This window comes from Bombus huntii, chromosome 14 (assembly GCF_024542735.1).
Source record: "Bombus huntii isolate Logan2020A chromosome 14, iyBomHunt1.1, whole genome shotgun sequence".
NCBI classification, from domain to species: Eukaryota; Metazoa; Arthropoda; class Insecta; order Hymenoptera; family Apidae; genus Bombus; species Bombus huntii.
In genome coordinates, this window is record NC_066251.1 from 8,515,436 (window position 1) to 8,542,260 (window position 26,825).

The 26,825-nt window shown below is 36.7% G+C and overlaps 1 protein-coding gene across 1 annotated transcript in view; it reads left to right on the forward strand.

Moving 5' to 3' along the window:
- LOC126873302 (uncharacterized) overlaps positions 1–26,825 on the forward strand; it is a 162,431-nt gene that overhangs the window by 94,556 nt on the left and 41,050 nt on the right. Inside the window, exon 4 of the mRNA XM_050634028.1 lies at positions 22,709–22,833. Within this exon, the coding sequence (XP_050489985.1) occupies positions 22,709–22,833 (125 nt within the window). The remainder of the gene's footprint in view (positions 1–22,708; positions 22,834–26,825) is intronic.

The following is a 26,825-nucleotide window of genomic DNA, read 5'->3' on the forward strand; positions in this document are numbered from 1 at the left end:
GAAAGCGATACAGAAGTTTAAAATGAACTTTATGAAAAAATTTTGCATTGAACTTTAACGAAAGCAAACTTTTAGACATAGAAATTAAAACATATGAAAACAGCTGATCCCGTTATCTTATAAATTATTTTTGTAGCGTAAGTGCATTCGTGAATTTGTTGTCTTACTACTTTACATTTTACGAATAGTACGTTTCTACAGAAATAGAAATACAGAAGTCAAACGTGATAAATGCAATATTTCTCGGATTTTCTGGTGGAGAATAGGAAAGAGAAGATAGAAAGAAAACGTTCCAAGGGGATAATAGGAAAAGGGTGCGATAGAATATCAAATTTGGATCTGAGTAACCCTATCTTCTTTCTCGAATACGACACGAGGTTGACAAGGCTTTCGCCGGAGATGTCAGATTTTATCACCCGCCGACAGAAAGAATTGGAAACGGAAAATGAAACCTCCCAGAACATTCAGGGAACAATTCAAGGAGAATAAAAAGTGTCCTTGTAGCGAGCTCAAATTTTGGAGTACCGATTCGGTTACTATCAACCTTAATTGAAAAATCTAGTTTTTTTACATCATGCTCTGTTAATCAGTATTTTATACTTACTGAATCCGGATTACAAAATTAAAAATCGTCGATCTACCACGGGATACTTCCGTGTCAAACATTTCGGTATTTTTCCATTTAAAAAATGTAAAAACTGCTATAGCGATTAGTAAAACTTTTTACCAATTTACAGTATTCTATAAAGTGGTACACTCCACAACTAATATTTTCAAAGATAATTACCAATAATTCCCCAGATGATATTCCTAAATAGCTCTCCAATATTCTACCCATCCATTACATTATTTCATAATGACAAACTTTGGCGCAACGAAAACTAAAACTCTGGTACTCTACAGTATCATATAACAAGCTACACGACCACCCACACTTTGAAAGATAATTACAAGCGGCAAGTTATCAAACGAATGTTATATCGACTCGAAGAGCTAACGGCAAACTGTTAATCCAACGATTTAAATCAAAGCACATACGTACAATTTTTCTCTTTTTTACTCTTTTTTCCTTTTTTTCTAATAAAAAGCGAACTCGATCATTGAAACTACTCGAAATTTTAACGGAATAGTGGAGCGTCAATTTACGATGCAATTTACAGACTTATCGCTTTTTTATCACAGTTTCGCCAACCAAAACGGTTCTCTCTTTCACTTTCTCTCTCTCTCTTTCTCTCCCCCTATAGGTGTCCCAGACAGAAGAACGTTCTTCTCTCGTTTCTCGTGTGAATGGAACGACGAGCAAAGGGCATCCAGACAGATGTTCCCCCGAAATTCACGCGTCGGTTTTTGAATACAGGCGTAGTCTCGACGCGCGAAATTTTCAGCGACACATGGAGCTGTGCGGTCTCACGTTGATGACGCGAGGGAATGGAAAACGTAGCCCGACGCTGAAATCGCGAACGGAAAATTAAAGCATTTTCCACCCTCCACGAGAACCGGTCTGACGGCATTGAAGCCACTGGCTGGTTTTATTTGTTTACGAGGATCACGAAGAGAGAGAGAGAGAGAGAGAGAGAGAGAGAGAGAGAGTGAGTGAGTGAGGGGAGAAGAGAGAGCGAAAGAGGATCTGGTGGTTCTGCACGAATCGTTGCAGCTCGCCGTTTTTGCTCGTTGATCAACGAGTCCCGGTGCAATCCGGACGGAGTAAGTCAGGGTTTACGTAGGAATTAACGAGGAATCCGCGAAAAACGGGGGCCGGAACTCCGTGTTTTCATTAACTCTTGTGCTTTCGCCTCCAACTTGCGCCGCGAAACGTCATTATTAAGTTTGGAACGTCGTGCTCCCCTGCGGTCTGTTTAGCGTAAGAAAATGTAACGAAATCTGCTTCGTCGATTTTCCTCACGATGGCAGGGGTGAAGAAGATGTTAGTCTGTTAAAGACCGAGCTGTGAAATAATAAGCCAAAGTTTCATTAACGTAGTGTACCGAAAAGTCTGTACAAAATAATCAATATGTATACTATTATCTCAAAAAATATAAAAGATATATTAGAGTAACGAATAATTTGGAGAATGCCATTATATGACTCAGAGCTACGGAAGTATTTTCCACGATCTTCAAAAAGACCATTATTAGACCACTATTACAACATCGTTGTAATCTCCATGAAATTGTAGGATCTAATCTATTACATTTGTTTATGCTGCATGAGAAACATCCCGTACTAAAAGGGTATATCTACCAATAGATTTAAAACATTTATAGTGTATCGCACAGATCTTCTGTATTATGTCGCGTAATATGAAATTCCGGATTTCCAATAGACGCCATAATGAATCAAAGAAGTAATGATTTCCCAAGTCGGTCCGTTAACGGGAAAATTATAATTGCATTTTATGGACACGTCTCAACTTTACCTGCGTCGACGCGACCGACTCTCATTAACGTGAATCTTTGATGCTCGAAAATCTGCCTGTCACTCGTTTTCACTCGTTCTCACGTTCTAGTCGATGCCGAAAGAGGATATCAGAACCGTTATAGAACAAACTGATTTTAATCGTATTACTTATTACATTTCGTATCGCGTAACGAACCTCCATGTTCCTCGAGTTAATTGCGAACGTAAATTTTCGTGTAATCCGATTGCAGCTTTCTAAAACATTTTATTCAATTTTCCTTAAATTACACGATCAACATTTTTATTCTCAGCTTTCTTATACTTTCGTTGGAAAATAGTGAACAGGGTAAAGAAAGTAATTTTGTAAGAATTATGGATGTACATAGGTAAACGTTTCTTATATCAGTATAATAATATTCGAGCATAATGCATAAAGATTTGCAATTATTTATAGTATATGAAAAAGGCCCAGAGATATGACGGATATTCTAATTGATTTATTGTGTTGGGTATATAGATAGTCGAGTGGTTTAGTCTAAAACTATTGTTATTCAAGAAAGATGAATTAGTATGCCGAGGGACGTCGACACGGTAATGTTTACAAAGGACGCGCGGAGAAACTTGTTCGAGTACATTTCGGTGCTCTAGTGAATTTGTACAAGTTCCGGTATTGCCTCTTATTTTTCTATGGAGTGTACTCTGCGAGGTGTATCGATTTTTGTTTGCTTTGGGTAGGATAAACATTTTACTGGAAAATAAACTAACATACCAAATAAACTCGATACGTAGAAAAATTGAAATTGAACGGAAGAAACTTTGCTAAACCATAACAATTATTTTATATTCATATAAATACTAAATTATATAATATTATATAATTGATCTATATTGTATCAGACATTCTATTTGAATTATATGAAATCATATAATGTAGAAAAATTATAGAATTACAGATTGAAAGAACTAAAGAATTGTTCATTTATTCGTGAATATTTTCGAAATTTTCGGAGAATCGGTTGCAGAATAGCAGCAAAACACGTAGGCAACTGAAACATTCCATCGAATTTTAACATTACTCGAAATGGCGGTATGTCTAAAACAAGCCAGCGACCGGGTTAAAATCCTGCCTCTATAAAAGCACACTTCAACAACATTGAATTTCTTCCTATCTGATGTATCCGGCCATAAAGCCGCGAGGATAATTAAAATACTTTCCCTTTCCCGGCTTGATGGGCTGGAGCGTTAATGCGAACTCGGTTTGACCAAAGTTTCGTCCATTTTTTACGATAAAAAGCCACAGAACTTTCCCACCAACTTGATATTTATTAAAGCGCCGTTTGTATCACTTAACAGTTTAGGTAAAGAGCCATTAAAGGTGTTAATTTACTAATTTACCACTAATGAATTTAAGGGAGAAAATAATATTTAGAGAAATGTAATTATAACGGAAATAATACTCACGTGAAATAATGAAAGAGAAAAAGTGGAAATATCCATTTTTAGAGATTTTATAGCGTATGGAATTGGTGAATATTTTATAAAAAAATAATTCGATGAATAAAACTATTCGAGAATTTTTTGAATAGTAGCGTTACTTCACGATTTATAATTTACAAACTATACACATATACTGTATAATTTTTAATATTTTGCACGTCCTGTAGACTCGCAAAAGCCTGCAGAAAATAGTCTACATATCTGAATTTCTCACAAGTTTATAAACATCCGCAGGGTACTGATTACTTAATTTAAGAGCAGCATCTCGGTTCCTATTTCTCTCTTTCCCCCTTTTTCGCCACTTTTTAACGACAGCTTTAGCTCTTAACAAAATGCGTAAATTATTTGATGTCCCCTTTCTGCGGCCGCTAATGGCCTCCCCTGAAGGTTGTAACTATTATTATCGCATGGATAGTTTGTCGTCGAACTGTCCGAAATGCCATAAACGTTCCAAAAGTTCCATTTTCCGAGAAAATTGAGGCATGTCAAGGTTCGTGCGTTTAAGTATCATCCACCAGCATGTCATTGGTACACGCGGCTGCTTTGCAGTCCGCGAAATAGAGACAGCAAGCTGCAGGGTGAAAAAGCCGCATTCGTTGCAGGCACACAAATTCGCCACAGCTGGAACATTTGTCTTTGTAAATTCATTTCCCTGCCAGATATTAGAAATAGTCGTAGGACAGAATAAATCGTATAAATTTAGCCGCGGTATAACATTCCTATGATTTATCATGGATTCTGCTGGAAGAATTAGTGGCATGGAATAAATCACAGATTCGAAACTTATCATTAATAACATTTGATTTGGTGCTTTGAGTTCTGCTACACGTTACATCATATATCTACAAAAAAGAAAGATTCTCTGTCAGATGTTATGTCCTACACACATTCCATTGGATTTTTCAAAATCGGTATCTTATATGTTCATGGAATTTTGTAGAGAAAAGAGAGACGTTTCAAAAAGAATAAAATATGATCTTATCAATTAAATATAGTATTTAGTAAAAAAATCCGGAACTATTTATATCACAATATAATTTATCCATATTATATCATTACAATTAATATTACCTATATTAATGAATTGTCTATATCATATTATCTATATCATATTAGTACAGTTACCTATATTACAAGTTTTGTAAATCGTAAATTATTTTTTTGCATTACTATTTTGTTATAGATTTTCTTCTATTGATTTTTCTCTAATTAACTGGAATATCGAAGTAACGAAGTCATAAATATTAAAGTAGCAATCTTTTTCACAAAAAGGGTGTTTCCAGTACACCGTGAAATGTACTTTGAAGCGTATCGGCAACGTGATATGGTGCACAGTGAAAAGTTGCATCCCGAAGCAACGTTCTGTTTAATCGAAAATAAAGCTCGTGCGGGGCTCCATGCATTTTCAGTAGGTTCGCGGAAGATGAACGTTTCGCAGCAAGTAGCCAATGGAAATGCATGGCGGCGCTCAGATTACCTACAAACCAGAATAACAAGCGAGTTCGAGCAGTTGCAGAAAACGTAACTTCTCCATGAACCTTCGCGAGCGTATCTTATATTTCGCTTTACGTGTCACGAGCCAACGATAAAAATTCCATGAAATTTGGAAGATGCAACGTCGTCTAGGCGAAAGCAGGGGATCAGATTTCACTAAAAAAAGAAAAGATCGTACCAAAAAGAAGCATCTTCCTTTATAATTTAGCTTTTCTAATTTAGCAACATGCTTTGATACTGAAAGAATAGAATGCTAAATAACAGTTCGTTTGAAGCTTTTTGAAAACGAACAAGTTTTCCAAGCTTTCGCCTAGTTGGATAAATTTTAAATTAGACAAACTTTGGTGTATTATACTCCTCTCTTTTTATAAAGCCTGGTTACTCTTCAAATGAATACGACGGAGTTTATCCTTTCTAATTTAACGCGGTATAAAACATTTTCCATTAAAAACACAATTTTTATAGGATGTACATTGTTGTTTGACTTTTATTTGCTCCGTATAAAATTCTGACATATGTATATGTAGAAACTCCAATTAAAAATAATTTCGTGCAGTTCGTTAGACGATACATTTTACCGGAATATTTTTACATTTTTTCAGAAAGAGTAGAGATTACTCTGATTATATAAATTTCAGCTACAATTCATGCGTTTTAAATATAAAATTCGGTATACATACGTTCGTTCCAAAAATTATCCTGATCCGAGGGGAAAGAATTCGTATATGCAAATGAGCGAGTGTAGAGTCGTATTAAAAATGAAATTTCTTCGTCGCGCTACCTGCCAGAATTTCAACTTTGAACCCGCGCAACAATGTGTTACTCGTTCATCAGAGACACGTGATATCACATGCAATTTATTCGAGAGAAAAATGAACCGCGTTTATCATGCGGTGGCGTTGCATAAAAGTTTCCGCGGTAATTTCGTCTGACTCCTGTAATCGGGCCGAATAAACTGGATTAGCCGCGAGTAATTAGTGCAAAACAGTTTGTAACGGGCAAGCTCCGACTATATCCACTGGGTAATTCATGATTTTAAATAAATAGAATAGAATTCGTTGTGGTAGTCAGACCGATATGTGGCTCGTGGAATCCATTGTATTATTCCAGCATTTCGTTTGTTCCAAGCTGGCGTCGAATGTATTCGATTCAATATTTGGAATATTGAGATAGTGTTATTAATTATCGGTTAAACCACAAATTATGTATTACACGATACCTTATTTCCAAAGAAAAGGTCGATTTTAATCTGCTTTAAGCAATTTAAGGTATAATAGGATTTTGCACGATAGAAATTTTTATTCTTTTTTCTTTGTTTTTAAATATTTTTTTCTCATCTATATTATCACATCTTACAGTTAACTGCATTTTTTGAGAATGTTTTCATTCCAGTACTAAGATACATGATCACTGTTTCATTGAAATATTCATCTTTGGCGTGAAATTCTCATTGTCCAATTTCTAAAGCGTTTTAAGGAAGCGTTTCAGGCAAATGTTTTCTTAATTTCGTAAAGCGGACTGGTGCGAATGCATTCATCGCGTTTTGAAAACGTTTAAACGTGTTTTTCGTGGAGCTAAAGTTCTGTTGCAGTTGCGCGGCCAGAATGAGTAGAATCGCTTGGAAACCGAGGCAACAAGAAAAAATCCCGCCGCGGTGCAGGCCAGAGAACGTAGTCTAATTTTGAAGCGTTTAAATTATACGGTGCCCACTTGTCGGTAATTAAGACGCCGTGCACTCGAGAATTCCTCATCGTGGAATAATTGAGAATGTAAATGGATGAAAAGACGTTTTCTCAATAAAACTCCTCAAGACCTTCAATTACAAAATTCAGATAAATTCGTATCCTGCGAATTCGTGCTTTGCTCAACTGGACGTTGCATTCATTGCTCGAATAATCGTATGTTGCTGGTTTGATGCTTCGTTTCGAAAGTATGAAAAATTCTAGTTATGAAACTGCTTTTAGTTTTATGTATCATTCAACGAATAATATTTTAGACTTTATGTCTTGAATAGAAAGAATCCAACATGTTGTCTGACCATATCAAGTGATATTCTACTCTTTGCACGATGATTTCAACGAAGGAAAGTTCTATTTGCTTAACTCTATTTTATTTCCGTAGATGAAGAATTACTGAATACAAATTATGAAGTTTAGATGCATGGATTTATAGAAGTTAATGGTCAATAAACGTTACAAAATATCCTTAGCTACGACTTTGATCGTTATGCACAAGTTACACCGTTAGTTACTTCTGTAATTATTACTCGTAACCATCCCACTTTACGTAATTTGCAATTCTGTCCTGTGTAAACATGATTATACACGAATAAACTATTTAATACCTAGTAACCTAACCTACATAGCAGAAGATATAGCGATCTACACGATGTAGGGAGGTTCTAATTGAAGATATCATGTAGCGACATCGATTGATGGCACTGGGATCCTCGTGTATCATTCTACCTTTGTAATAAGGCTAAGGTATAGTTCTTGGGAATCTAATGAAGGTTTTCTTCATCTTCTCAGATTTTTATTAATCTTTCCCTCGAACACCTTAGACGTGTAAACTTATACTCCGCTATATCATGCACTTTAATGTATCATTTTCAAATTGCATTTTCTAATCTTCACCTCTTTCGCTTTTCATTAACGAAAGCTTTGCGAATGAACAATTTCAGCACTTCGCAACTGAAAATATTTTTTCAAGTAATCGAAAATTAAGCTGAAGCGACGACAGATTCTATATAATCCAGAGATCCATGGCGACCAGGCCGCAAATTAAATTAGCCGCTGAACAGAACGGAGGAGAAACCAAAATTAATAGTTTTGGCTTGGAAGGAAAGGCGTCGCTTTGAGAGGCGAGGAAGGGGCAACGAGCTAGCCGCCGATGGGACCTCGGTATGGATATTGGCCAGTGGGTTGGCAGACCTGCCTAGTAATATATCAGACCCGTCCACTAGTAATATACTGCCTAGTGCGGCTTGTTTAGTAGTAATAAAGCGCATTGCTGCCGGCCGACAACGTCGACTAGGATCTTGGCAACGACAAGCACTGAATTTTATGTACATTCAGATTATAGATAGACGAGAGGCGAGCTTATCTTCAAGAAGTTTCACCAACCTTCCTGATGGCCATTTCCATCGGTTTCCAACCCACAAGCTTGTTTCTAGAGATATTTTATAGGAGAGGTGACAAGTAGACTCTTGGTTTATGGTTTATCGAGAATATCTTTATTATCGAGCCGTGGGAATCGATATTGATGATAAATTTAAATTTTTTATGTCAGTATAATAAATGGAAGAATTATATCTCTGGTTGAGATAAAAATTTATGAATTTAAAGTTTATCGGTACATATTGGAATTTTCTTTCTTATTTTCATAAGAGGTGGAGAGGCTGAAAAAGAAATTTTGTCGAAAATTTCCCTGGTTTGAAGATGAATAAATATTCCCTTTCACGACGTTTTTATCTTATTTAAAGCTTTTTCAAATGTTCTGCCTAGAGGAGGAGTTTTATTTTCTCAATTAAATTTGGAGTAGAATTTATTCCTTTGTCAAAAAAATTCCACTGTTACTTGAAAAGAGAAAAACGTGAAATTTGCTAGTTTAAATTAAATTAAAAGGATCAAATGTAAATGCTTCATCCTTTTGTAATTCAAGCATTTTCCTTCCTAAAAAAACCGCCCTTCAAACTAATGTTTTTCATTTTAATTAAATTCCAGCAACCCTGCATTATGTTTTCCTACCATTACCGTACATAATTCATTAACTGAACGCTTAAAATTAGCATAAGCTCAACGGATACATTTTGATTAAAATCCTTTTGGTCACTTTTAAATTTTATTTATTACAAATCTCCTATTTGACTCTCAAATAATCTTGCAATCAGATCGAATAAAGATCCGAAGGCTCTCGTATCTCATATAAACTTGACGAAAAACTGCCCCATCCAAGCTGATCTAAATATTCGATCTAAAAAACGAAGATGCAGAAAGGAACAAAACATGGTGAATAGAATCGCTTGGCACGAAGTCGGAGTTCCGTCTTATCCGGGCCGAAAGACAAGCTTTTCCATTAAGTTGCACGGCCAGCTTCTTTCCGCGCGCGTACACGAGAAGGATGCCGGCAATAGAATTGCTAATCCGGCGATAAACACTTCGAAACGGCGCACGAACGAGTACTTTACGTGGCTGGTGTAACCTGCATCCAGGGCCATTAATGCACTCGCCGAGAAAAAGCTGCGCGTGTGCAGCGCACCGTGAAATAAAGCCGCGGGTCGAAGGGGCGCGCGATGATGAGGGTACATTTCGAAGGCTGCCGGAGAGACGGCGAATTTCCATTTGCATCGACGTACCTGGGGACTCGTTGCAAACATTTCCTCCGCATATTCCGCGGCGCGTTAATAAAATGGCTTTTTATCGAATCGAGAATGGATCGTCGAATGTGAAGACACGTCGAACATTCGAAGAACATTTTTGTCGATGTTTGATAGAGATAGATCTCTCGGAGCGTTGTTCCAAATGTAATCAACTGTGATCGTAAATGTTCTTTATCCTGTTTGTGTCGCGGATTATTTCGATTCTGGATTTTCGATACATCTCTAACTCATCGTGTGAATCTCTAAATTGAAAATTTTACAACAGATCGAAGCACAGCGCAAATTTTTCAAACATTTGGAGTATTTTTTTTTTTATTCAGCCGTAAAAAGTTCAATTTAGAAAGTACACATTCATCTCGATAGAATCAATATTTTGGCGTTCGATACGAGACCAAAACAACCTATTTATCAGCAAGCAAAAGCCACTAGAAATATCATGCCCCTCGTATACGACAGAATTTTTTCAACCGAAGATGGCAAAACCTTTCGGTAGGTAGGATCGCAATTTCTATCGTGTCCTCCTCAAACAGAAGCGCGAAACCGTTTGCTGTCGTTCCTTTCATCTTGTCTTCCTCCCTCTCGACGAAAGAAATTCCAGCGCCTTGGTAACGGGAAATTAATCTGGAGGACCTCCTATTCGCCAGGGAAACTCAACGGCCCGGTCACGCGTTACGCTCGATTTAATCTCATGACCAAAGCTGTATCAATTACCCTTCGTCTTCTTGCTCGTCCTGTTTCTTTCCGCTCGCTTGCCCGCCCCCGCAGCCCATCCACCGTAACAGCAACGGGATTACTCGAAGTTTAAAAATGCAAGCACTTTCACGGCCCCCGACTAGGATTGAGCCATTGATCTTCGTGTCTGATGCCCTCAACCCCCGCCAAACTACCCGCAGTTTCAGAAGTCGAATCGTGTAAAAGCCGCTTGATGTATAATGTAATATTGAGAAACACGCGTAACGACCGCAACATTCTCGTAATGGCCCACCGTTCTTTCGTCGTACGCGAAAGAATGTTCGCTATCGCTCGGAGAACAACGTGCACATCCTTCACGAGAAAGAGATTTAGGTATTTTATGTTTATTTGAAAGGGTTCTCCAGTGTTCTTATGATTCATTGAGAAAATTATCAGTGATCAGTTTCTTGAAGATTAATATAATAATTGAAGGTTACAGAGAAAGAATACGGTAAATCATATTATTCACTTTTCTTTTTTCTTTTTTTTTTTTTTGTAGGCGAGTGATTCTTTTCATAAGATAAAAATATTGATGTCGTGATAGTGAAATATATTTTCTTGTAATTTATTTGTAATTTTATCAGTTTTTATAAAAATGTTACTTTAAAGATAGATTTTTATCCGTAAAACGTTAAATTGAAGGATGTGAGGTGTATTTAATAATGGAATGGCTGTCAAAGATTTTCTACTGTTCGGAATATTTACTCGAATAATACTACTTTAATATAGGGACAACGTACTAAAAAAAATGGGGAATTCAATGAATGGAAAATGTTTTATTACATCCAGGGTCGCAGAAATTTTCATTAAACCTTATACAGACATTTTTTCCACGGTTGTGAAAAGAACGAAGTAACAGCGCACGAAAAGCTTCAATTTTAAGCAGCTTAAAAACCAAGGCTTTTCTTAAAATACGTTATACTTAAACGTGCTCCTATTTTGGTACGAACAATGGCATAGTGCACTCAAAAGTCTGCGTTTCAAGAATGCACACATTCAGCGACGTTTATCCTTTTACAAGAGGAGGGAAATCTTTTCAAGTGCTGTCCAGCGAACGCAGCAGTTTTCATTTTCCTCTGTACGCAGCCTTTGACTTTGGTCTTATTCAATATAGGAAAATCGTAAAATACGTAAGCGGCTTCGATCCTTCTCTTGCTTCTGAAAAATTAGAAACGGTCGTTTGACAAACTGGCGGTTTGCGAAGAATTTGAATTTTCCATACTTCGAAATCTTATTAAGTAGAACACGATGATATCTGATTAGTAGATTTTTCTAATTTTCCACACGTATCAAAGATCCTGTATTTAATAAGCATGATCGTCTTTGGTTTCTATGTCTCAAAATTTTCGTAAATAACTGTCCATAGACGAATTAAGAAGACTAATCGCATTTTTCGAGAGGAAATTCTATTTTTACTGTCATTGAACGATAAATTCAAAATCATAAATCCTGAATCTATAAATTCTGAACATGCGAATTTCTTGTTCAAGCCGAAAATTTCATATGTCTTTAAAAATAAACCTCTTTATTGAACGACATTGACCCTTCAAAGTAGCCAGCAAGTAAAATCTAATTGTAATAGCCATCAAATAAAAGTACAATCGCAGACGGTTACCTTCTACGATCTGTACATAAAACTAAGGCTAGACCATCCAGGTTTCCTTCCCACTACATCTACTTTTTCTTGCATCGGCTCGCAATTTATCGCGGTCGCTGTTACTTCGCAACGAAGGAACGTTTTATGCGATTTCGCGAAACGAAACAGCAAGTTGTGGTTACCGTTACGACGCGGCTCTTTATTCTTTCTCGATTTTTATCTTAGTCCATCGAAACGGAAGGCTGAAGATCAAGAGAATTCGTGAGAACGGACGTAAAGGGGAAAAAGTTTCTTTTCTGGTGGGTGGTGCCGGCGACAAATACCGTTTCCACCTCGATCCGATAGCAATCGAGAGAAAACAAACGCCTGCTCGAGCAGCCGTTGGACTTGGGTTTGGTCCGACGACGGATTACTCAGCTCTGTGTCTTTCCTCCTTCCTCCTTCGTTTCTTCGCCGACTTTTGCGCTTCGCTGCTTCGGGCTACAGTGTTTTTGCGGCTCGAGCTGACGCTCGTTCTTTGCGGTTCTTTTTACGATGGAAAAATTTGAACCCGCTGGAAATTATTACTTTCCACGGTGGTTGCCTTTACATTTGATAAAAGTTTATGGAAATGAAGATTGCGGAATTAATGAGGATTCTTATTCGCAAAGATTGATGTCAGGTGGCGTGTCAGGTCTATTAATGAAATTAAAGATTTTATTGGTAAATTTATTTTTTTTTAATTTTAGTACAGAAAATATTATACAAGAAGATAAGAAGACATTTGGGAGATCGGAGGAAAATATAGAATTTCTTTTTTGGCAGATTCGTTCAAATTTTTGGTAGTATATTCTAGAAGAAAGTAGATCTGTTTGGGAATAAAGGAAGAGAAATTTCTTCAATATTACACGGCGCGCCAACTAGCATAGATTAATTCGTTTCCTAGCTGGAGCAACCTCTATCTTCAAAAGCAAACAGAATTCTTAAACGCAGAAGGCCAAGGGTAATTAATACGCCTGATTTTGCATATTGGTTTCTTTGAACTCAAAGCCAAGTCTCAGTTGCATCCGACTGATTGCAGGACAGATTGATGCACTGAAAGCATTAGTAACGTAGTGTGGTCAGACAAACTGGTTGGTAATTTTGAATTCTGTACTGTGAAACAACTTCGTAAAGAAAAAAAACACACAACAGAGTCAAATAAACAATAAATCCTATATCGAGATAATGGCAGATTTATATGGTTTTACAAATAACAGGATATCGGAACGCGATAAATAAAGCACTTGTTCGTAAACGACTCTTAAACTGATAAATTTGTAATCAATACATTACATATGTATGTAGTTACCGGAGCCTCTGTCTGTAAAACTGATTCATTATTACTACTTCAAGTGGTATTTATTATTTCGTAATCAAACCGTATTTATTATTCCGTAAATATCGATTATCCGATTAAATGATGAAGCTTCTATTTCGCACCGATATATCGCGATAGTTGGTAGAATTTAGAATGAAACTCGGTTACGTTCAAACGCATGGAAATTCTTCGTTCAAACGGAAATCTTGATGTTCCACTATTTAGATAACGCCTAATTAGCATCGAAACATTGCTTTAAAAGTACTAAAAGAAAAAAATACTGAAAATATTACCATCAAGCTCGTATCATTGGATCGTAGATGACGAACAACCGAAACTGCTGTGAATTAAAAATATGTCTAATTGAACGACGAAGGCATATTATCAACTAATATTTCTCAGGAATATTTCTTCAAACGTCAAAAGCCAGTCCATTGTCTAATATCAAGGAACGAACATTATCTTCATCAAGTACAGCTCTCTCATAATGCGAACTTACCTCGAGAATTAGTCTCAAGATCCACTTCCCACCCTGCCATAACATCTTTATCGCGACACAGCTATCAAAGAGCTCACTGATTGCGAGAAAGGAGCTCTCTTAACACTGTGAACGATCTTCGATTTGGAAAAGCCATTCAAATCGATTTCCACAATTTCACGAGCATCTTGTGCATCTAGCTACTGGTCGACTCCCAACAGAGCTGGGCCATTCCAGTGCGTAATACTATATAACCATGCTGCATTACATACGGCCTGTGAGGTATGCGAGAGAACTAGTTGCAACAACAGCAGCTGGATTCGAGGCTAACTCGGGTTAGCCTCACCATGGGGTGAATAGCCGTGCCGGTATGTTTCTGGCTGACTGCCAGACCTGGTTACTAGTCGTACCACCACATTAATAGAGTTTTATTGTTATTTACTGTGACAACGGCCCGTTATTAACGAGAGCAAGCACGCAGTCCTGGACACTGACCGAATTGTTGATTCTCCTGTTCCGACTACTTGGCTAACTTTGATCCATCGTTGCTCCCTTTGGCCTTGATGCGTGATGCAAATCGTTGTTTAACCAAGCCTATGCTTCGTTCCACTTGTCAGCAGACAATTATCCGTCATTATGCAGCGTGCGGGTGAAAATGACGCTGTGGTTGAATAATGTAATAGTTCCTTCGATACCTAGCATCGTTTTTGATTCCTCTGGTTTTTTAGAGGGATGAGTGGCATGGCTTTGCCTTTGTAAAATCGTGTGCGCTGATGTCGGTGCTTGTTAGAGGGTATATATACTGCGTTTGGATCGCGTTGGCCCAACTAATTTCAGGAGAGAGATATCGACCGAAGGCTTCGAGTGTTTTTGAAGCGTTCCCTGCTGCTGTGGTGATTGATGAATTATCTTCGTGGAAAAATGAGAGGTTTTAGCGGAACATTTAAAAATTGTAGGGTGCTAGACAATGGGTGGTGAAAAATAGTCCTTAAAGAATTCAATAGTTTAGTGTGCACGTTTTGAATTGTATGTAGGAAAATGCATCACTTCATGCGTAACGAAATTACGTTGGTAAGATAATTTCAGCAGCATAGCACATAAACAACTGAATCGTTTAGTACCATGTAAGTTCTCTCATTTAGGCCAACACAAATAAGAGTTTCGAATAATTATATTGTCTCGTTATTCAAATCAACGTTTTATCGTTCAATTTAATTATATTTACAACATTAACATTATTTCATTTATGTTATATAAAAATTCTTTTTAAAGGTAATATATCCTAATTGGAAAAGAATTAAACATATTCAAACAATGCAAACTTCTCGATATATTTTCCAAAATTATTACGCGTCTTTCTTAATATTTATATACGAGTACAACTGAAAAACCAAAAATAATTATCAGAAACTTACCTCAGTTTAGATCGAATACCTGTTCTTTAATCATACTAATGAAAGAATTTAATTCGTCCATTTAATTTCAGTATTTCACAGCAATGTATGCACCAAGGCGACCATAAATCAGTCGCATCCAATCTGCGAAAAGCATTTCAATCGTAATAAGTCGGAAACAAACTTCACAATGAGCGCGATGTGAAAAACGACGACGTAATAACCTCGTCGAGACGGGATCATTTCACGCGTTGTTAATTAAAAGCCAGCCGGTAGCGTTGTTCGTTAAAACGTGTACCTTTATGCATGCACATACTGTCATCCTTTCTCTCTTCTCTCTTTGGATTTTACGTATCGACTGTGTGTCGCAGTTAAAACATAATACAACATTAAAACCGGACAGTAATTAGCGAACGGGTTAGTTGATGTCGTATGATCACAACGAAACCGAATAATAATTCCCTAACAGGCGTAAATTTATGAAAACCTTCATTGATCGATCGCCGTTCTCAAGTTTTAATCAAGTTTTACATCGTTTTTCATGCTTGTCCGGGACAACCCAACTGGGAATCGGGAAATACAGCGAATAAGAGATTTCAGGAAAAACTGTTTATTAATTACGTCTGAGTGGATATTATTCCTGGCGGTATTTCTTCAGGCGCAATTTCTCCAACCTGAGACGATATCGGGGAACGTAATTGAATTAAGATGTGGAATATTGGAAAATTTTCTGTGTAAGAGAATCTCTTAAACCATACTTTCGTTCGTCACAATACCGAGTTTATGAAGAAAATACCCTGAAACGTAGGTTCGTTTTACAAGTACTTTATCGATAAAATGTATATGAAGAATATTAATGGCTTCGTCTTTCTGTATTTTTTAATCAACTTGTAATATCTTATACGGAGGTATTTGGAATGTTTTTCTTGCCCTTTAATTGGAACAGAGAGAAGTCTCTTGGGTTTTCCAGTTGAATTTAAAATCTTCTAGAAGGAGCTTTATAAAGAGATATTCTTTTACGCATATTTTGATTTCGCTGCCATTTGAGATTATTAACATCGTATAACAAAATACTGAATGAACGTTCCAACTTTTCCCTTGCCACATCCCAACTTTCTATTGCTACAAAATCAGATTAAACATTTAAATATAATTTCCTATTATCTCTGGCCACGATTTTGTCTCCTTTGAGAAGTAGCAAAAACTAGTTATTAATTCTGCGGCTTAATATTCCCATGTGGCTCCGCGAAATTTCGCGCAATCGACGTCCAAACTTACCACTATGCACGTCGACCAATTACTAGAACTTTAACCAGCTCGTTTCTAGTCGCACTTTTACCCTGTCCGATTTTTTTGAAAAAGTTGTGAATAAAAGGCGCACGGGTGAGTATACTTCCGCGACAGGTTGCTGACAAAAGGTCGTTTCGTCAAACAACCGGGGGAATATGAGAAACGTCCACAGCACAGCGTCGCGTTTATAAAGTTTACGCGCAGCTAACGCAGTTCTCATAACGTTCGCGACACACGCCACAGAATTTTGTAGAACGGTGTACGGTAGGGAGATGATTTTTAGGTGGTTGGAAATACTACGTATGTACAAGCGCTTAAAGAAACGCTCCATTACCCAGCTGCCACTGGCTTTCTTTTTAGTCTTGCGCCAGACATTTCCAGCGATACGTTCGTCGTCACGCTCCGCAGATTAAAAGAGTCGTTTTCGAATTCGAAATGTTCGAACGGCGATTCATCCTTTATTGACTACATACAAGAAGAGATCTCAAGCATTTTAATATCATCAATAGGATATGATTTACCTGATTTATTAGATTAATAATTTTCTGATATTGAAACATTATGAAGGAAATTACAAGTGAAAAGATTAATGAGAGGATGATTCGAAGCTGAATGCCGACAATTATTAGCAGCAATTACATATTAAGTGGAATAAATGCAAGCTTTTCGATGAACGCACCGACTATGAAACGCATGTGCTATCACGTCGTCAATGTCATTATACAGATCTGTGGCAGCTATTGTGAATGACGAAGAATGAGGCATTATAAACGACGTTTATGAGACACGGGCTTGATTAACGCGTAATCACGTTCTCGCGTGATTGAGCGGGAAGTAATATTGTCCACATAAATACCAACAAGAGTTTCGCATTTGCTGGAAAACGTGTATGCGTAATTTATTTAATAAATTTATTAGACTGTATAAAATACATACGTAATTAATGAGTAGATATATAGAGAGATATTTAGCCAACAAGTTTCGAGATACAATTAACCATTAACCATTACATTATCTTTTCTCTCTAAATCATTACAAATTACAAATAATTTAAAAAATCTTTCTTATCTCAATAATGTAGCCAATAATTTTCAAACGACGAACAGATTGACGATTATCCGAATAATTACATATCAACGTAAGAATTCTTTTATTTGTGTAAATACTATGAATGTTTCAAATCTTTCAAATTCTTCAAATTCCAGACACTCCATCTCTCAAAATCTATTTTGAGCACAACAGTGGAGTCTCCGGCAATCATGAAAATCGTGATTGACGTGGTCCGTTTGAAACGACCGTAGGTTCAAAACTCGAGCGTCTGGAGGGTTGATTGCGGATCCCAGCAAGCAGCACCCCTTAGAGCGAGACGCGCCGTTACCCAGCATGCTCCATTTACCCCGATAGCTACGAATACGTGTATTACACCCGTGGTATCGAAATTCCCCGTCCCCCGTGACACACTGTCCCCCCGCCACCCCTTTGCAGCAGCCATTTTATCTGAAACGACAACCATCCGCGACAAAACGATCTGATGTTTCGCGGGGAAAATTTCGTGGAAATTTCAACCAGATCGAAGAGCGCATACGAGCGCCTGTCACTATATTTTTCGCTATAAAATTTCCGTGATAAATTTTCAACGTCGTTTCGTCGATCAACGACGAACATACTTTACAAATCTTTGATCGATATTGCTTCTATCGTATATTTGTACGAAATTTTCGAACCTTTATTTTATCTGTCATGTATTGCTGTTTTTGGCAGGGTACTCTGTTCAAAAAGCAACGGTTAGCAGAGAATTCGAAGGTGCTCCTGGCGATATTTGGTAGAGCCGAGTATTTATAGAAGCGAGTGAAGTTGAGCTTTTTTCCCAAATAGGCTTAGTTGACCGTGGTTAAACTGTGCGGAGTGAATTCATGCGTTTATTAAGTTCCTGGAAATTCTTCTTTAACCGAATGAAGGATATCGTGAGTTCCCGAAGAAAAATCATCTATTATTTAATTCCTGTATTTTAGATTATATAAATAGGGCATTGCAAATTTATAATTTGAGGAACAAATATGTATATAATTTTCGTAACATATTTCCATGCAATTCTTAAGTATATTACTTAAGAATTATTAAGTATATTAATTATATTAAGTACAGAATATTTCGACGTGTTAAACACAAAATTGGTGTAATCGCAACTTATTGTTGACATAGACGAGTCATTGTTACGTATTGCGCCATAACCGCCGAGAGTCGTTAAAATCCTTTTATTCCTCAGTCTTGCCTCGACCGCTCAACGATTAAGACGTACGAGTGTAAATATATGTAACAATTAAAAACCATATGATATATTCCTAATAATCTATTGTATAATACAATGCGACTTCACAGAGGAAGAACAACAGCAGGTGCTTGTGGTAAATAATCGAATCTCAAATAGAACAGTTCGTATGCAATATGCATGATGAGAAGATGAAGAGAGGATGAAGTTAGGAATTACAAAGTGAGTTACGAGCACATGAAGTAAGCCAATTAAGAATTTAAAATTGGAAAGAGGAGTTTATCGCCGTTTCCTGATCCGTTTTCGTTCACTGTCCATAAACAGCCATTGGGATGGTATTGACAGCGAAAAGAAAACGCCAGGTGTATGGCGTACAGATTCGAGTAGGGTTGAATTGATCGCTTAATAATGCAAATGCGATTTCAGTCTTTAATGCTCGCTTGAGCGTTCGTCACTTAATAGGATCGCATTTAAAGAATTGTACCGAATTTCACTGGGATTGGTGAGTCGTCTTGATAAATATTGACCTTTTTCATTGCGAAAAACATTCTGCCTTTTATTTTTTCTTTTTTTTAAAGCCGCATTTTAAACGGCTAATTCGCTATAGAAAAGTGGAATGCGCTTTCGTAATTTCCCGACGATTTCATGTGCAAAAATTTAATTAACTATAGGCTTCAAAAGATTATAATATCTGTAGAATATTCGTATTGAAAATGTCGTAGTCTTTAAAATTTATAAAAACCAATATCTTTAGTCAATTTGCAGTTTAATTTTTAGATATGTCAGGCATGAATAGTAGAATTTCTTTTTGTCAGTCCACGATATATTTTGCAATAACCACCTTACGAATTTAAAACTTGCCCAAGAAAACATATATCTCCCATCAGTTTTTCTCAATTAACCGCAGGCAACAACTTAGTGTGTACAAAATCATGCGACTACGTGTCATCGTGTACGTGCTATGTGAAAGAGTAATAAATTGAAGCGATTTCCTCGACACGGCAACGAAGGTAGAATTCAAAAGAAGTTGGTCAGGGGATCGATCAAAATTTAGGGTATATATTCGGGTTGTGAAGCATTACAGCTTCACTGCAAATCTTGATTAACCTCCTTCGTCTTCGTCTTTGGGAAGTTCCAGAGTCCCGAAGTGCTGTGACGGTGGAGCATAACATCAATTTTCATCCCCCAATGACGTACGTCTTGTTCACGAAGACGATCGTCCGCATAGTTGTTGAATGTCACATGTTAAATTCGAGGGAGAGGCGCTTTAGGGGTAATATTTAATCCTTAATGGTGACTAGAATCATGTTAAGGTCTACAAAGCTGTTGACAAGAGAAATTTGATATTAACGATATTGCGCAGAAGTGCCTGATAGATAGAAATTGAAGTTATCGTAGTAGATGTTGTAGTAATGATATAGTATTGTGCGCATTATATATCTGGTAATTTCACTTAAATTGTAATAGTGGAATATCGCGCACATTTCGCTTTACTATAAATTATTTAGCGTGGGTTCAATAGCCCATTTAATAGAAATTTAGTTGCTAAGGTATGGATTTCGATGGAAATTTATACTGTTCGAGTCCTAAAATGTTTTACAGACGAACTTTATGTAATTGGAAACGTTTTATAAGTTTCTTTTAATATCGGCAGCGATCGTAACTTTCGATCGTTTAAAAAAAAACGCAAAGAAGCTTTAATGCGGTAATATTTTATAAAAAGTGATATAGACTCCCAATAAAATGAAATGAGATTCCTTTTATTAGGATTTAAGACGCAAAGAAATTTCAGTATCCGATATATTTTATTTATTTATAGCCAGTATAATAAATTTGTCCCGTACATAAATGAATCAATTTCTCTGAATTATATATCCAATATCTACATTTATACGTCAGTTATATTAAATACACGATAATAATTCATCACCATATATATTAAAATTTTCATCAGTTTTACTCTTCCTTAACTAAAAAAATTATAAAACTGATCAACTTTACCATTATTTACATTTTTAAAATGCTTACTGCATTTATTATCATGTATATTAAACTGAAATCCTGCGTATATCACAATAAAATCCGAAAGAAATTCTACAAAATACACGAATAACATTTACTAAAATATTCAAATCATGCACGGTTGCTATTTCAGAGCTACGTGCGCTTTTTATAAATTTGACTAAATAGGTTCGATGTCATAAAAAGCAGAATGTCATTCATTTTAAAATGCATTTTGTTTCATATCGATCCGGATCTCCATTATTGAAAAATTATTATTTAGAAGAGAAGTGTAATTTTTTAAATATTTACTTTTTGTCCTTGTCGTACGCTCGGACTTCTCGCTCATACATCCTCACTGACCTACGCCAAGCTTCATCAGCGTGCGTTGGTCAGTGACAGATGCTCAGTCAGCGTTTTTTTCACAGTTACTACTTGATTTATAGAGTTCCTGAAACAAATATATGTAGGTCACAGCGATTGGACATCGTCTGTGTACATGTATGGTACAGAAATGTTTTCTGAATGCCAGTGTTCAAATATTGTAACTTGGGAATCAATTGAGATGTTGATCTCACATAAAAAGTATTATAAAGAGCTTGTTTTCATTTTTATTTAAATCGAAAGTAATATATTTACTCTGTAAAAAATTTCTGTTCGCAATTATTCTAACTCGAATTCAGTATGAATGTAGAACTATTACTTTATTACTTGTTACGCATGTCAATAATCTTTTTCTTCGATTTAAGAAAATTTGTATTCAATTCGTATTTTGACTTATTTATGTGAATATTATTATATTCGAATGTAAAGTAACATTGCTATATATATGAAAAAAGATTTGTCTTATTCAATTATATGATGTATGTTTAAATTACTCATGGTTTGTAATTAAATCGTATTTAATTTATTTAATGGCATCCCAGTGAGAGATTTGGAAATTAAATTTCGTTATATTGAAAAGAGAAAAGTAATCATCAATGAATGAACATCAAATCTATTTGAATAAAAAATGAAAGAAAAATACTGCGAGCGTTTCGTTATATCAATGACGTTCGTACAACGATCGAGGGTTGTTATCGCGTTTTACGCAAAAATTTTCATCGGTCATAGTTGGATACATGGAAATGCTCTCGTTATTCTTACACGATCGTCTATAATAAATAAATCGTCGACAACTATGTCCGGTTTCACTTCCCGGCGCAAACTTTGTGAAATATGTGAACACGTTGACAATAGCCGTTCAAGGTTTCAACGACATGTGCCGTTGTCGACCAATCACACGTTCACCAAGGCATCTATTGTACGTAGTTACTTGTTTTGTACGACATTTCAATATCCATTGTACATCAGGCTATTTAAAGAGGAATTGTTCGAAGTCAGTAACCAGATCTTGAAGTAAAAATTCTACTGTGTTTTGCTTCAAAGATCAATATCGTCCGTTACATAAGAGTACAGCCATTGGTGGAAATTTGTTTTCCCATGGAATATCGTAAAAAAACAGTGATGTTGTTTTTTACACAATAATTCCTGACATTGTTTTTTGATCAAATATTTTGATTGAAACACTTTATCTCTGAAACAGGAAATTAAATTCACGTGAACGAGAAATGCAGTTTTTGCAGTAGTTTAATAAATCGGTTACTGCTCTTTTTTTTGAAAAATATTGTTTTATTCCCTAGTTATTAAATGAAAAACTTGAAAATAACGAACGATTGAAAAAATATAATAGTGGCACTCACACACAGGTGTTTAATACTAGAAGTGAATTAAATGTAATTTTATTTATTTTCATAACTTTGGATAACTGTAATTGACTAACGTTATTCGAATTTATTTTAGGATCTCAGCACCGTTTCAAGTAGCTGCTGTAGCTCTTGTCCTGGCCGCCACAATTTCAGCTTTAATTGGACATTGTTATTCAGATCACAGAACCCTGGTTGCCTGTGGATTATTTCTTCTTAGTGGTAAGTATTCATGTCAAATCGTAGTTGAAAAATAAAATTAGTCAGTTGCTGGATACCTTATAATGTATTTTTATTTCAAATCTATACCAGATGGAATGTAGAAATCAGTAGTAATGAAAATTTTTTAATTTCCGCAATCGAAAAAATCTAGCGATAAAATTTACTATAAAGAGGAAGTTAGTATTTTTTGAAATTAAGGAACACACAGCAATCTGTTTGATAGAATCGTGCAAACTACTCCATCGAAAAGGTGCGTTTCACGTTTAACTTCACTAAGAGTTCTATCTCTATTCGATAATCAGGTTTCAAAAAGGGCAGAAAAATTTACCCTAAATGAAACAAGTTAGAACCGCACGAAATCAGAAAGTAAGCGGCGAAAGGCCGGCGCAATCTGTTTGAGCCAAAAAGTACATTTCACACTTAACACGATCCGAGGTTTATAAAGAGGAATGTCAGCATGGCCGAGGACCATAAAGTCTCATAAAAAGTGCTCGGTGGTACAGCAGTCGCTTCTAATCAGCGATGATCCGGCAAAAAATCGTCGGTTGGAGACAAGACCGCCGTGGAAACGCGGTGATTAACACGGTGGACGCTTTCAGAGCGACCACCGCGACCGGAAAGAAACGATAAAGAGGCGGAAAAAGAGTGGGGGCGATTTTTGAGAACTGACGAGTCGTTTGTTCGCTGGTCACGTATGGAGTTCGTAGCTTCTCTTTCTCTCCTTTCCTCTTCTACCGTCTTTCCTACAAGCTCTTCCTTTCTTTTTCCTTCACGATCTCAGAGAACTACTTGGCGGTGTATCAACCGCACTTTCTCCCTGTTCCCTGTTGAAAAGCTAACAATGTGATCCTTGCTGTTTTAAACTCTCTGGCTACATGAGTTTCACGCGTGAACAATTCATAGATCACGAACGTTGTTTCCTTGTTCTCATGGGAAAGTTTGTACTCCTGCCAGTGGCTTCTTAATATTCGACGCTGTTTTCGTCGGAGGTAAATCGCTTTATTAAATAAAACGTTTACATGCCGGCTGGGCTCGCACGGTTTTTGCGACGAAAGTGAATCACTTGGTTATTCGGATCCTGTCGTCTCCCTTTGTGGTTTTTGGGAGATTATATGAGTAAATGTAAATTGAGTTTATTTGAGTGATGGAATTCATAAAAGTGTCTGGAGCTCCAATAAAAGGAAGGACGATAAATGTACAGGATAATGTACAAGCTTGCCATTTGCGAAGTAATAATCTTCTACTGGCAAGGAATCTATATTTCGATAAATTATCAAATTTTATCAATGTTTCTTTTCTCTATACTTTCAAGTATCGATTAAGAAAGATTGAGAGTAAAAAAATTCAAGCATCGATCATCTATGATATTCACGTAAATGGGTAAAATTTTAACTCACAATTTTACACTCGCATGATCAGCAATAAACAATTAATCATTAAGAAGGTAATAAAAAAACAACGAGGGTCATGAACCTGTATCGGGGGAGTTTTCCACTTGAGCAAAATCGAGTGCGTGAACGTAAAACGGAAATGGCGAATGAAAATCGAGCAAAAGTATATATCCTGGGAAAGTCTAATGCTCCTGGATGCACGGCGGATGAGTTGGAAGAGGATGGAGTAGTTCGATTAAAAATCGCTCGGGTGGGATCGTCGCTCGACCGAAAGTATAAAACGCGACGTCCCTCTGCCTTCGACTTCCGATCAAATAATTCGACAATCGTCTGCCAGGCTGTAATTAGCGACCAGTTTACCGACTTTTTTCAAGAAAAAGCTTCGCTTCCGCTTGCTACCTGAAAATCAGCAGTCTTTTATTGCTTTTTACTTTTTAAGGGTTGAATATCATAATATTATTATTTATTATATACTAATAATAATAATATATTGGATCTTTCAATAATCAGTAATTGGAGTTTGTCAGACAGAATAGTTGCTGTTTTATGTTCAATTTGTTAAAATGTATATAAAATCTGAAAATGTTCAGACTATGCAAGATATACGAGGCATCGTTCGTACAAGAGTCTTTCACAAATTCAGATTAAGTTATATTATTTCATTTAATTGCACAGATGCTTGCAAATAAATCACAAAGTTCGTCCAAGAGAAAATTTAATTAAATTTCTTCCGTTACTTTGTTTCTATAATTTAATCTGCCTTTAAATCTCTGCATGTTTATTACATCGTCAATGACCGACAATAGCGAAAAACAGATTTTGAATAGATTAAAAATTGATTTGAGAGATCAAAGATAAATTATAATTACCATAAAATATCCGTCTGTGCGCAAAAACTGCAATATCGATGCACTCCATTCATGAATAAAACTTTTTCCCTCAAAAGAAACAGACTGAAGTCGATAAAACAAGAGCTAATAGGTCGAAATCGAAGAGAAATGTTGAAAGCAGCGTATAGACGCTGGAAATAAAGAATAATACGTTGCTGAAAGGTCGACGAGAGCAGAAAACGTCAGAAATTGAACGATCTTATATTGTTGTCAGGGCTGTGTGAATTTGTCGGTGGCGTATCGGCGGCGAAACATTTTTCCGTTTGTTTCCAACCATACGGAGACACACGGCTGCGATGATGAAGTCATGCAGAACACACCAGTGGATCCATTTCCTCCATTTTCCCGCCGGTTCTTTCTCTTATTTTCAAGCCGCGCGCCAGCCGGATTTCGCGAAAAGCCGGTACGTTTCGCGTCGTGAATTCGAAGATATAAGCACGCGAAAAAGCTCGCCAATTTTATACCAGGAACATTCAGCGAAATATATGTATACAGACGTGCGTGTATATCAATTTTGCGCTGAAATCCTGCATTATTTGTCCTCAACGAAATTTTGATCGAAATGCAAAAGCATTCCATGTTCGTGTGAAAAACGCTTTTCCCCGACCTGTGAATGTTTAATTCTTGTCGGTATGATGATGTTTCCATGTTCTTTGGTTTTCCCATTAAAGAAATTAATCATTTGGGAAGGCGAATATATGAGTTCCTGCCCTTTCAACATTCTTCAAATACAAATTTTATCAATTCTAACAGCGTTTAAAAGTCACAAACATCAAACATTTTCCCTATCTAGAAATTTTTATCAAAGAAATTTCTTCTGCCACGATCCAATCCATACACTTGTTTTTCTAAACTGCGTGATAAGTTCTATCTTAAACATGTTCATTCCTTAGACACGAACAACAAAATCAATTAAAATACGAATTACTCTTTTTCGTCTCACGAAAACTTCGAACCTCGTTTAACCACTGTATCAAACGAAATAACGATTAACATCGTAATCGTGGTATCATTCCCTATTTTATTATCACTTATTCGTGGAAGACAAAGCTCTGACAGTTTACAAAGACGCGATAGCTCGCTATCGAAGGTTCCGTTTTCATTTTGTGCGTTCCTTTCCTCGTAGATCGTCGGGTAATCATGCTCGAGGCTAAAAGCGGTGGAAGCTGGAAGTTCTTCTACGAAGACTTGTAATTACGTGTCGGAGAACAGGTCGGCCATCGCAGAGGGAAGAAAAAGATGGACACGAGAGATAGCCGGATCATAGAGGAGAGAAAAAGAGACTAGACCGCGGTCGAAACTCGAAAGCGAAGGATCGGCCTGATTTATATCGAGCTTTACTACTGGGCCTCGATCTCGTCTCTCGGTTTTCGAGGCTGCGCGCAATTCTGTGGCAGCTCCTGGAATCTGGATCAGAAATTTCTTTGAAATCCTTGGGAATTCTCCGCTTGATCGATGTCTTTTATTTCGCGCATGGAGTTGTGATTCATATCTTTTTGAGAGGCCTCGGGCCTGGGTTTATTACTTGAATTTTATTTTGAACAGCTTGAACGCGTTGATTCTTGAGTTACTCTACTTCTATTCTGTCTATTTTCTCCCTATCCTCGAAAACTATACTAACTGTTCTCTATTTTCTATTATTCCTGTCCTTTGCCTTCTTTCCATTTTCCTCCAACCTTTTCAAATTCTCTACTCCCCTTTACTTTCCTGA